At 46.2% G+C, this 13,422-nt stretch overlaps 1 protein-coding gene across 3 annotated transcripts in view; it reads right to left on the minus strand.

The window, feature by feature from the left end:
- Positions 1-13,422, minus strand: part of Ints3 (integrator complex subunit 3) — a 51,528-nt gene that overhangs the window by 16,051 nt on the left and 22,055 nt on the right. For all 3 annotated transcript variants that reach the window (XM_050118764.1, XM_050118765.1, XM_050118766.1), the window contains exons 3-8: positions 12,978-13,061; positions 7,138-7,251; positions 6,816-6,900; positions 5,172-5,238; positions 2,884-3,028; positions 1,302-1,431 (exon numbers count right to left, since the gene is read on the minus strand). In XM_050118764.1, coding sequence (XP_049974721.1) covers positions 1,302-1,431; positions 2,884-3,028; positions 5,172-5,238; positions 6,816-6,900; positions 7,138-7,251; positions 12,978-13,061 — 625 coding nt within the window. The remainder of the gene's footprint in view (positions 1-1,301; positions 1,432-2,883; positions 3,029-5,171; positions 5,239-6,815; positions 6,901-7,137; positions 7,252-12,977; positions 13,062-13,422) is intronic.

Raw genomic sequence — 13,422 nt, forward strand, 5'->3', positions numbered from 1 at the left:
TGAGACAGGGTTTCTCTGTATAATAGTCCAGGTTGTCCTGGAACTCACTCTGTAGACCAGACTGGCTTCGAACTCAAAGAGATCTTCCTGCCTCTGCCTCCCGAGTGCTGCGATTAAAGGCGTGTACCACCCGCACCCCCCAACTAATATGTGAAGTCTTAGCCTGCCTTCCTACTCCTAAGGGTGACACTATGAAATACTAGGACCAGTGTGCCTGAATAGCACAGCCAGAGACACTGTAGTCAGAAAGGTCTGTATCCAAACCCTGCTTGGCATTTACTACCTATATGGTCCTTCAGCACGTGACTTAATCTCTTTGACCCTCATTTTCCTGTGCAGAAAGTTAACACTCATCTTAAGGGCTGTGCTGGCACACCCTCCGCCGCGGAGCAGCCCGAGCACACAGCACGAGCTGAGAACGCATACAACCGCACTCTGCTCTCCTCGCCCTCACTCCCTTAGCTCATGTTGTGCACAGGTGTGGACGTGCGTGTGTGGGGGGGGGATGAAGCTACAGAATACAACAGGATTCTGAGAATGTCAAAGACATATGAACACACACACACATACACAAGCACAACAAAAAAACCTACAGAGGCTTCTGACCAAACTAGACCCTTGTAGTGAGAGGCAAGAACGTTTCTTTTTCTTCTCTATAGCTCCAGGAATCAAACTCAGGACACTGTAAGTGCTTTATCACTAAGCTACATCCTGCGGGCCATTCTTCTAGGACTAAGAGGACCCTTTGCTGACTCCGCTTCAGGAATTGGCCAGTGACCCCCTGTCAACCACAAGCACAGTGAAGCTGGAGTCTGGCCCTCACCTTGTCAAGGAGCTGTGGGAAGAGGATCACAGTTTTCTGTCCACATCTGTGTTTTAAGTTTTTGACTACATTTCATCTTACTGAGTTCATGTGTGGACTCACAGGTGTCATAGTGGGATGTCTGGAGGTCAGAGGCTAACCTGGGGAGCCAGTTCTTTTCTTCTCCCATGCAGGGCTCTGGAGACTGAATACAGGGCACTAGGCTTGGCAGCAACTGCCTTTACCCACTGAACTATCTTGAGGCCTTGTATGATTTTTTTTTAAGAAGCACTGGCAGCTGGAGCCAAGCAAGTAGGACCTAGCCAGAAACTACATGAACTGTTCTGTGCTTCTGCCACTCCTGTGCCCAGCTGCACCCAGCAAAGTGTCCTACCCTTTGCCAAGCTTTCTCTGACTAAATCTCTCCTGCCAATTAATTTCCACCCCTTCAAATCCACTCAGAACATACAAGGACGGGCAAACCGAGGGGCTTACTCACCTGTAAACTGAGGACTCAAAGCCTGAGGGTTATGGATGATATCTTTCCAGAGCAGTTCAAATTCTGGTATCCTAGCAACATTCTGAAGTAATCTTACAAGGTCACGGCCAATCATCAAACATTCCATGAACTGAAAGGGAGAGAGGATGGAGAATGGGAGCAGGAGGATAAAACCATGTACTGCTCACCTCCTAGAGGGAGGACAATATAGCATGTTCTGTGGAGGGGAGAAAAGATAGCTGAAGGAATCATAGCAAGTTTGCTTCTGGAGTCAAGGGGCTGGCTGCAGCTGCTCAGGAAGAGGCTGAGAGCCCTGAGGCTCTCAATCAATCAAGCCCCTCCCCACATGGGGCTGCTCTGATTCAGTTCAAGGAAACTGAATTCCAAAAGTTTGGGGCCCGGAAGGAGCACTCCATGCATCCTACAGTGAAGTTCATTCTGGCTAACAGAAGAGACAGTTGTGATAAAGGAAATGATCTGTGTAACTGTGTGGTCCAAACAATATTGATTAAAATCATGTGTTACACAATTATATGGATACATTTCCAAGATTTGGGTAAGTTTTCTTTGGTTGTTGTTGCTGTTTTTCAAGACACAGTTTTTCAGGACAGCCCTGGCTGTCCTGAAACTCAGAGATCTGCCTGCCTGCCTCTGCCTTCTGAGTGCTGGGATTAAAGGTGTGCGCCACCATGGCCTGGCTGATTCTGGGGGTTTTCAAGACAGGGTTTCTCCGTGCAGTCTTGGCTGCCTTGGAACTTGCTGAAAATCAGAGATCTGCCTACCCCCACCCCCAAAATACTGGGATTAAAGGGGTATGCTTTGAAGTTGTTTTTTTTAAGATTTGTTTTTTCATACACATATATACATATGTGTATATGAATGTATACTATGTATATATGTGTATATGTTATTTGTTTTTACAAGACAAGGTTTCACTGTGTAGCTCTCACTGTCCTGGTAGCTCTGTAGACCAGGCTGGCCTCGAACTCACAGAGATCCATGGGCCTCTGCCTTCCAAGTGCTGGGATTAAAGGCGTGCACCACCAATACCTGGCAAGGTTTACTCTTATGTATATCAGTGTTTTGCCCACAAGTACGTAAGCACTATGTGCCCAGAGGCCATAAGAGTCCTAGATCCCCTGGAACAGGAATTACATATGCTGTGAGTCACCACGTAGGTGCTGGGAATCAAATCCATGTCCTCTGCATGAGTAGCATCTGCTGTAACTACTGAACCTATCCAATAACTGCTTTTAATTTAAATTTTTCAATATGGCCAATAGCCTCATAGTAGCTTAGATTTAGAATATCTCTCTTGGGAGAAACTACAGTAAAAAATTCATAATCCACACAAGTAAACATGTCAATTACCGGAACAGGTGGTGTTGATGTAACAGTGGACACAACAGAACAGCTGCTGTCTGTTGTACAACAATGTAAATCGAAACCGACCAGCATTATTTGTGACATTTCTAAGAGCAAGGGGTATTCCACACCGACTCCGTGTCCTTTGTTCCTGAGCTGTCTGGGGATGATGATGCAAAGACCACATCCTCATACTGATCTCATCCCGTTCCCTTACCCGTTCCCGAAGCAAAGAGACACAGAAGTCAACTTCCTTCTGCCGAAGGGTCTGGAGCTGGGCAGTCCCATGGTGGTCCACGATAAGTCGGAGGTATGTGTACACAGCCATGGCGATGAGGATGCTGCTCTTCAGGACCCACTCCCTGCAGAAAGGAAGACACTGCACCTACCTCCCGCCTAGACCAGACCTGCACCTCACGCTCATCAGTGACCACACACTGAGAACGGCTCTGTCCTGTGAGGGTTTTCCTCAGGCTGCTATTCTAAGAGTTGACTAAGGCAAAGATGACAGATTTTCTTTACCAGACAGATGCCCAACAAAGGTGGGTGCTGAATGAAATCAACCTCCTATAACCTAAGAACTTTCGGAGCTGCCAATGGGGTAACTGTGTTGGTTGACTCATTCAAGCACCAAGGCCCACCCCATGTGAGGCACTTGGGACAGAGGCAAGCTACACCTCTCCTGCTCTGCCATGGAAAATGCTCTCCGTGTCCGTAGTTCTCTAAGTGTGACGCAAGGACCTCTGGGGATTTCAGGACCCTTTGAGGACCTGGAGTTCTCAGAACACATTGTGCTAGACCTCTATTAGGTTTATTATGGTCAACCACACTACCAACCCCACCCTTAGATAATGAGTCACCTGCCCTAAGCCCTAAACCAAAATCTGGGAGGTTGTTGAGGGGTGGGGTGGCGTGTGCGACAGCAGAATTTAGATGGTAAAGCCCATTTCCCTAGCGTTTTAGGTTTTCCCTGGGAAACAGCAATGAAAGCACTATCTGTTCAAAGGGGGCAAAGGGAAAGACACAGCAGGGAGGTTCCCAACTCTCTAATGCTGCCTCCAGTGCCAACGAGTTTGTAATTGCTTTGACACCCCTGCTGGAAGGCTGAGAACTGGAGGAAGAGTTTAATTAATAAAACCAGGCAACATCCTGATTCAGGAACAGTAATCAAGCCACTTAGTTGACTAAAAGATTATGGCCTTTTCTTCTCTTTTGATGTCTTCTCTTGTTTTTTGAGACATGGTCTTGCTATATATATAGCCCAGGCTAGACTTGAATTCACAGCAATCTTCCTGCCTGAGTTTCCCAAATGTCAGGATTACAGACATGCACTGCTATGCCCAGCACTGTCCTTGCTTTCAGGAATGGAAATGCTAGCCAAGGACACATACTTCCCTTTCCCCCAACACCCCTAATAATACTCGGAAAGGTTAGGGAAACAGGAAGGCAAGCAGTTTAAAATGCAAGGTGTTCACTTTCACCAAAACTGTGAAGGGGCCAGGCAGCAAAGGGGATGCTAGGTGACACCTGTGAGGGAAATCCAGCTTTAAGGGATGACGGGACAGAATCTGCCACGAGGAACACGACAGAAATCAATTTGAGGAAGATTACCAGCAGAAGGAAAGGACAAACCTGACCACTAAGATGGCGCAATGAAGAGAAGAGGAGATGGAAGTAAGGCTCTCCAGCCAAAGGTAGCAAAGAAATGAGATCTAAAGAGAAGCAGAGGCGGGGTAATAAAGTCCCCCTGCTACAGTGATGATGCCGGGCAGCTGCATAATAGAGCTCAGGGCAGTAGGTGGCGCTGCATAGCCGCCTGGGCAGAGCACAACTCTGCTTATGAAGAGAACCATTCTTTTAAATTGAAACAAATATGGACAATAATAGGCCCCCAGTCATTTGGCGACTTGATGCCCTTTCTCTGAAAGAGATGCTAAATGAAGATGTGGAAACTGGGATCAGAGCGCCAAGGGAAAGTCATAGGCAAATGCCTATACTAGGGCTGCCCCCACACCATTTCACTGTGTGTGTGTGTGGGGGGGGGGGGGCGGCAGAGAGCCAAATGCGTCCTCATTGCCTTCTAACGTGCGTCTCTGCTCTATATTGCTTCTGTACCACACTGCCCCTGTGCCATTCCAAAAAAGAGCATGTGCTGGACTGAGAGGCTTGGAAGAGAAGGCGAGGTACCTGCCAGGCTTGTGTGGTTGGCTGGCCCCCTCTACTGAGCTCATTCCCCCCTCAGCTTCCCCAAAATATAAACATTCCAAGGAGGTCTGGGTCAAAAATAAACACTTATCAGATGAAACCAGATTTTCCTGGGCTCTGAGATATTTTAGCGAGCTCCTTCTTTCCCACTCCTCATCCCCTGGGACACACTGTGGCATCTGCCACCTTCCCACTGCACCAGAGTACGCTACAGCCATGAGCCTTTCTTCCCCACGTCCCATACCCACACCCCTCATGGCCGTGTCTGGCTCTTGCCCCACCCTTCACGGTAGACTCTACCTCTGCTCCGTCAGGATATCCAGAACACTTTCTGCCAACCAGATATTTTTGGCTGTAACATCGCCACCTGATTTCAAGGGGGTGGGAAGGGGAAGAATCAGAATACAGTAGCTCTATTAGCAGCTCAGCTAACTGAACAAACCTCACCCTGCCGGCCCACCCAGCTGTCCCATCACTGCCCTGAATGCCCTTCTCTCTTCTTTCAGGTTTTAGTTTCCCCTTTGCCTTGAGAGAGAAAGGAAAAGAAAGTTCCATTCTTCTAGAACTGCTACTTTACCAGAGCCGGGACTTTTCTAACCACCAAGAAATGCAGAGGGAATGCTCTCTGTGAAAAGTGATGTCTGAGACAGTCAGAAGCCCCAGTTGAAAATCAAAGGTGTGATCTGGACTAGGGCAAGAGATGCGGTACCGGGCACGGCTGCAGTCTAGTGCCCGGATGTGAGGGTGGGATTCGGACCCCGACAGGCACGGGGGTATCTCGAGACATCAATCTTTAGATCTTGCTACTGAACATGCAGTGTTGCCAGACAAAAATATTGGGATGAGAAGGAAGTGCCAAGAAAGAATAAAAATACACAGCACACCAATGCTACACACCGCCCTGGGTCTCAGTAAGAAAACTCAGTGTTCACACTGTCACATCACAAAGGCTAGGGCCATACGTACCAAGCAGGAATATCAGTGTTAAGAAAATCCTAAACAAAGGGCAAAGCATAGCCAGGTGTGATGGTGCATGCCTGGACCATCAGCATCAAGGAAGCTGATGCAGGAGGATTGCGAATTTGAGGCCAGCCCAGGCTACATTGCAAGACTTTTTCATTTAAAAAGGGAAAAAAAAAGCAAGGTGGAGTAGAGCTAGGCATGGTACAATTTGGTGGTAGAGTGCTTGCCTAAACAAATAAGGCCTTAAGTTCAATTCTCACCACCATAAGAAATAAAACAAAACCACAGGCACTGGTGGGTACTGGGGAAGTGGAGCTGCAGGGTTAGCCTCATTTTTACTTTTTATTTGTCATTAATATTTTGCTTCCTTTCTTGTTTTTAACAGAAAAAAAAAAACAAACCAAAACAACAACAACAACAAAAAACCAAACAAATAAAAAACCCTACAAGAAATCCTAAAAGCAGAAGAGATGGTTTGGGCAGATCTTCCATATCCAATATTTCAGACAGATGTCACGAATGCCGAGATTAGAAAAACCTTAAATGTCAGGGACTGTTCTGTGACACTGTTCCTCAAACTGGCCCCAACTAGTTGCCAAAATGACTAGGGAGCCAGTGTTCAGAACAGAGGTGGAGCCAGGGAAAGCAGAAAGGCAGAGAGCAAATGGCTTCCCTTGTTTCTCCCTGCCCAGCTTCCTGATCTAGTGCGCTCCTCACTCCAGAGTAGCAACGGCTAACACAGGCCCAACACCTGGTCAGGTCTTAATTTAGCAGGAAAGAAATCAAGGCAAAACTGATTGTAAAGCTCTCTGTGATTTTTCAATCCATTTTTTTTTCCTGCAACATATGTGGCCAGAAGATCTCTACACTGGGGTCCAAGAACCCATCAATCACGTTCCCTGGGTACTTAAGCGTCCTTCATTGCCTAAGCTTATCTCTGGCTCCTTCCCTTTCTTCACACGCTCCTGCCCACAAGCTTACCTGCAATCTGCTTCATAAATGTCATGCAAACACCGTCGGCTCCTAGAACTCCACCCTTCACCAGTTCCCGAACCAACCACACCAACTAATGGGGAGAAACAGACATAAAGGGCACAGATGTGAGGTTGAGAAAGGAGCTAACTAGGTCACCCACCACGTAGGTGCATATTAATCGCTGCAGCCCACACCCTCTCCAGCCTATACCATGGAGTTCTTTTCCTTTCTTGTCTGGGGTTGGGGACTGGCCCCTCCTTGTGCATGCTAAGCACTTGCTCTAACACTGAGTCAAACTCCAGCCGTCCTCCGTCTTTCCTGGCCTTACCTGAGTCCGGCAGGTGTCTTGCAACTTCAAGTACTTCTCCATGAGTAGCTGATTGATTTTATTCAGGACAATGTTCATGCCATCACGACTCACCAGCGCCAGGTCCCGGTAACACTGTGACAAGTAAGGTTTGTGAGCAAGATCCTGACCCCACAGTCACCCAGCCAACCTGAGCCTGGCTCTTATTAACAGCAGTGGGATACTGGGTGGCAACAGACACATTGCACTCTGGATTCTTCCTTCTACAGGCTCCTCCATTCCAAAACGACCCTCCACTCTGCCTCTTGGGGTAGGGAAAATGACTCAAGATTCTCTAATAAGGCTTTCAAGAAAGGCTGCTGGGCAAAGCTGCTAGCTCTGTCCCTGTCCCCCAGCCTCCCTTTTCAGGAAGTGTCAAGACTGTTTGATGCCATAAGCTGAGCAAAGCCAGGTGGAAGCCATCTGTGTTCCATCTGCCAGCAGAGTTCACTGAGAAATGGGTCTGGGTGAAAGTCAAAGAGAAACCCAGAGGTTTTCAGGCTTGCTCTAACTCAGCCAGATGTAGCAAAGGGAATTTTGCTAAGGGACCAGGGTCTCACACTTTCTAGCTTGATATAGTGGCACATGCTTATTATCCCAACAGTTGGTGGGTAAGGGACAGAAATCACAAGTTCAAGGCCAGCCTGAGCTATAAAGTGAGACCCTTGCTTAAAACCAAAACCAAACACTTTCCTGTTTGTTTGAGCTAGAGTCTTACATTGTAGCTCAGGCTATCCTGGAACTCACTATGTATGGCAATTCTTCTGTCTCAGCCTACTGAGATCGCAGGTATGAACTATTACAGTCACTCAAAACTAGAAATCGTGATGCGCAACTTTTTTTCCCACATAATTGATTTATTTTTATTTTATGTGCATGGTGTTTTGATTACATGTATGTCTGAGGGCATCGGGTCGCCCAGAACTAGAGTAACACAGTTGTGAGCTGCCATGTAGGTGCTGGGAATTGGACCCAGGTCCTCTGGAAGAGCAGCCAATGCTCCTAACCCACTGAACCATTTCTCCAGCCCCGGTGGCACACGTTTAACCCCAGCACTCAGGAGGCAGAGGCAGGTGGATCTCTGGTCTACAGAGTGAGTTTCAGGCCACCTAAGGATACACAGGAAAAAACAAACGAAACAAGCTTTCATTTTTTATTATTTACTTTGTGTGATGGTGTGTGTGATTGTGAGTGATTGTGTGATTGTGTGTGTGTGTGTGTGTGTGTGTGTGTGTGTGTGTAGGTCACAGGAAAACTCTATGGAATCAGTTTCTTCTACCTTTTCTTACATTCTAGAGACTGAACTCTGAACTTGTCTGAGACAGAAATTATCAGGCTTGTGCGGCAATTGCTTTTGCTCACTCAGTCCACTTGCCGGTCCCTAAACATGAATTTTATTAACTAAATGCCTTTCTTCTTTTCTCTTGAATGCTAAGTACTGAAGCAGGGGAGGTTCTTCAGCATCCTAAGCTGGGGGGTGGGGGGGAATGGGAGGTGGGGGAGATAAGGGAGTGCAGAAGTTTCTTCTGAGGCACTGCTTCCCTTCCCCTTAGAACTCTCCCCATACTGCTTCTTCAATGAGGCCAGGCCTTAGGGGAACCTCATTTGCTGCCTCCTGTGCCTGCTGAGTTCTATCCTGGTCTCAGTCAAAGGGCAAACTTCCATAGACAGGTTCTTAGCCAGAGAGAAACCTCAGAAGGCTAGTGCAGAGGTGGTTCAGATTAACAACAAGCCAGGTGGTGGCGGCGCAGGCCTTTAACCCCTTTAACCCCAGCACTCAGGAGGCGGAGGCAGGTGGATCTCTGTGAGTTCAAGGCCTATACAAAGAAACCCTGTCTTGAAAAAAGCCAAAACAAAACCTACCATCATCACCACTATCAACAAAAAAGATTAACAAAAAGCAGGGTGTGGAGGTTCGAGCCTGCAATCTCAGCATTTGGGCAGGAAAGAGGATCAGAAGTTCAAGACCATCCTCAACTACATAGTAAGTTTGAGGGCAATCAGAGCCACATGACACACAGCCAAAAAAGAAAGGGAGGAAGGGAGACAGAAGAAAAAATATATCATAATAGTGACACAGGGTCCCATCCCTAACTAAAAAGTTATTTGCACACCTGGAGTGGTGGTGCACACCTTTAATCCCAGTACTCAGGAAGAAGAAAACAGATCTCTGAATTCAAGGCCATCTTGGTCTACAAAGCAAGTTCTAGGACAGGCAAGGCCAGACAGAAATCCTGTCTTGAAAAACCAAAATCAAACAGATTTTATGCTTTTTTTCTTTTTCTTCCTTTTTTTTTTTTTTTTTTTTTTTTTGTTTTTTTGAGACAGGGTTTCTCTGTAATTTTGGAGCCTGTCCTGGAACTAGATCAACTAGCTCTTGTAGACCAGGCTGGCCTCGAACTCTAAGAGATCTGCCTGTTTGCCTCCCGAGTGCCGGGATTAAAGGCGTGTGCCACCGCCACACGGCTTTCATTTTTTTTTTAAAATGGGGGTTTTGGTTTCTTTTTTTTTTTATTTTTTTAATATTTATTTATTTATTTTGTATACAATATTCTGTCTGTGTATATGTCTGCAGGCCAGAAGAGGGCACCAGACCTCATTACAGATGGTTGTAAACCACCATGTGGTTGCCGGGAATTGAACTCAGGACGTTTGGAAGAGCAGGCAATGCAATGCTCTTAACCACTGAGCCATCTCTCCAGCCCTGGTTTCATTTTGTTTGGGCACTTTTTAACTTAGTGATTTGTTTGTTTTGATTTTCACTGTGTATATGTTTTTAAAATTTGTTTGTGATTTTTCTTTTTGAGACAGGATTTCTCTCCATAGTCCTGGCTGTCCTGAACTCAAGAGATCTGCCTGCCTCCGCCTCCCAAGTGCTGGGATTACACCACAACCAAGTAAATCCACCCTAGATTTCTGTCCAAAGGCAGAACTAACCCTAATAAACTTTTACAAACAGTCTTCTTGCTTAAAGCTACAGTCTCAGACAACAGATTAAGGTCAGCCCTCATCAGCAACTCCCGCCAGAGAAGGATAAACAACTGGGCAGACCTGCCACTAATTCTTCCACCAGCCTGACCCAACTCAGGTCTCCAAATGACTTCTTCACCTGATAGATCCTCATCTAAAACTGTGCTCCTGACTGTAACATGCTTGCTTGCCTGAAGAGGTCTGACCTGGGAACCCACAAGGAGAGGATTGACTTAGAAACCTTCAGCATTTGACGAAGCTGGCACAGCCATCAGTTATGAAAGCCAGTGAGATGGCAGGCCCTTCGGAGTACAGGCCTGCCACAGTGCCTAAGGAGTAGACTATTCTAGCCCTTACCAGACTCGGTGGCCAAACTCATGGTAAGAAAACAAAGGCAGCAGACCCCGCAGGCTCCCCCCCCCCCCCAGGAGGCTCCCTGACTTACCCTGGCAGATTTGGACCTAACGTGAAACAGCCCTCTCCAGAAGCCAAGGCTAATCTGCACTGAGAAGACTTCGACTTTATTGTTTCGTTTGTCTGCTGTAAGCTAAGTTTGACTCTGTAATGCAGACTGGCCTGGAGCTTCTTATTTCTTTATTTGTATACATGTTTGCCTATGAGTTTAGGTACACCATGTATGTGCCATCTCTTGGAGGTCAGATCCCCCGGAACTGGAGTTACAGGCAGTTGTGAAATGTGATATGGATTCTGGAAACTGAAGCTGGGTTTTCTGCAAGAGCAATAAATGCTCTTAATTACTGAGCCATCTTGCCAGTCATTTTATTTGTTTGTTTGTTTTGTTTGGATACAGGGTTTCTTTGTGTATTCCTGGCTGTTCTGGAACTTGCTCTGTAGACCAGGCTGGTCTCAAATTCACAGGCCTCTGCCTCCTGAGTGCTGGATTAAAGGCATGCCTGACCATCACTCAGCCATTTTTATTTTTCAAGATTTACTTACTTATTTAATATATTGGCTTGGCATTTTGTTTTTGTTTTGTTTTTCGAGACAGGGTTTCTCTGTGGTTTTGGAGCCTGTTCTGGAATTAGCTCTTGTAGACCGGGCTGGTCTCGAACTCATAGAGATCCGCCTGCCTCTGCCTCCCAAGTGCTGGGATTAAAGGCCTGCGCCACCACCGCCCGGTGGCTTGGCATTTGATATGTAGCTCTAACTGGTCTTGAACTCAAGGCAACCCTATCTTAACTTCTCAACTACTGATCTTACAGGCATGTATCGCCACGCCCAGTTTTATGGGAGCTCAGTTTATGGGCTCACACCCAGGGCCTCACACAGCACTAACACTGAGCAACATCCAATCAAATCTTTAAGAATTGTATGTAGTGTGTATATGGTGTGTGTGTGTGTGTGTGTGTGTGTGAGAGAGAGAGAGAGAGAGAGAGAGAGAGAGAGAGAGAGAGAGAGAGAGAGAGAGAGAGAGGTCATCAGGCTTATCTGACAAGTACATCTATCAGCTGAGCCATCTCGCCTGCCCTTCAGTCAGATTTTAATTATAATATCTATAAAAATATATACAAGAGGAAATAAACTCATAGTCCTCACTTATCCACCTTCTTCTTTGCCAACGTCTTTAAAATCAGTGAGATCATGTTACGGCTCAGCACCATCAAATCAACATCACCCATTTATCTCTAAGAATCTTGGTGATAGATTCAGCCTGAGAAGAAATCCCAGCACTTGAGAGGCTGAGGAAAGGAGTTCTAGGTCAGTCTGGGATACATATCAAAAGGAGAAAGAAGAGAAAGCCAGAAAGCATAAATAGAATTCTACCTAATAAAGTTCAAAATGACTGGTCTTTCTCCTGGGAAAGCAAGAATACGTGAAGAGCTGCTGTTTCTACCCCTTCATTTCCAAGGGCACCCAAGCTGGCATCAGAGAAGTACAAACACAGCAGGTTCCCACATCCACAGATACTTCACTGATGTAAGCATCACTGCCAGGGTACCAGAAGCATCCCGTATTCCTTCGAATGAGTTTCCTTTGGTTATCCCTGAACAAATGACAACATATCTAGGTTCCAAGGTTCCTTATAGAGGAACTAGAGGAACTCAGTCTAGAGGGAGGGAAATCTACAAACGCCATACAGGTTTCAGACAGATCAACTGATAGAGCAGAACACAATAGGCAAAGACAAAGAGCGCTTCTGTTTCCTTCCACACCAGCTGTGCTCAGTGAGGGGCCAAGAGCCAAGTAAGTCCCTCACTTCCTTCAGATGGTTCCAGCAAGACCCAAACTTTAACTATTATGCCAAGACTCAAAAGATACAAAGTTGCTGGACAAGGGCTATCTGGAAAAACAGAAGAATTAATTTATAAAAAGAACAGAATCCTGAGGAACTATCTTGCCTGGTCCTGAGCCTCCCAGGAGCCTCTTCTGTTTATGAAAAGGCCACACTGGTCTCTGGCAATAGTCATTAGGAAGTCAGACTCCACTGTGCTCCCATGTTTTCTTAATCAGTACATTAAGCTATTTAATCTAAAGGTTACATGCTACGATTCACAGCCTGCTCTCAGTCTGTTCTCTGGGTAAGAGCTCTCACAGACCCTGCTGTCCTTTATCTCTTCCATCTCCCCAATTGCCGACCTTTGAGCTTCATGTCTTACACAAAAAACCTAACGTTCATGTTATTCTTATTCTCCTAACTGCTTTTTCTTGCCTTTCAGCTTTAGAACGTGAGGACTGACAGGACTCTAGCCAGAGACCAATGAATTCGCTGAGAAGAGACTTGAGATCACATTTGGAGAAGGTGATGAAGCTCTTGTCTAGAATGTGGTGCAACTTCAGTTAAAGGGTAAAGGTCCCACAGATTCATCAGGACCCAGGGAAAAGAGCCTTACCTTCTGGGCTTGGGCAGGCTCAGTGAGGACAAGAGTAAACAGGCCTAGACAGATCTCCTCATGCTGGGGGGGTCCTTTGCACACCTGGGAGGGAAGAGAGGAAACAATTAGCTGTCACTCACATGTAGGAAGTGCAAGCACAGAACCTCTGGCACTTCAGCTGAGCAATGATGATTCCTGATAATTCACAGGTAATATCTAAATATTGACTCTGTAAAAGCCCTCTAAATTATTTTCAACTATTATTTATTTATTTATTTTGGGTTTTTCTTTCTTTTTTTTTAATTTTTTTTTAAAGATTTATTTATTTATTATGTATACAACATTCTGCCTCCATGTATGCCCACACGCCAGAGGAGGGCGCCAGATCTCATTACAGATGGTTGTGAGCCACCATGTGGTTGCTGGGAATTGAACTCAGGACCTCTGGAAGAGCAGTCAGTGC

Source organism: Alexandromys fortis, unplaced genomic scaffold, assembly GCF_014885135.2.
Source record: "Alexandromys fortis isolate MF-2015 unplaced genomic scaffold, M_Fortis_MF-2015_v1.1 scaffold_152, whole genome shotgun sequence".
NCBI lineage: Eukaryota > Metazoa > Chordata > Mammalia > Rodentia > Cricetidae > Alexandromys > Alexandromys fortis.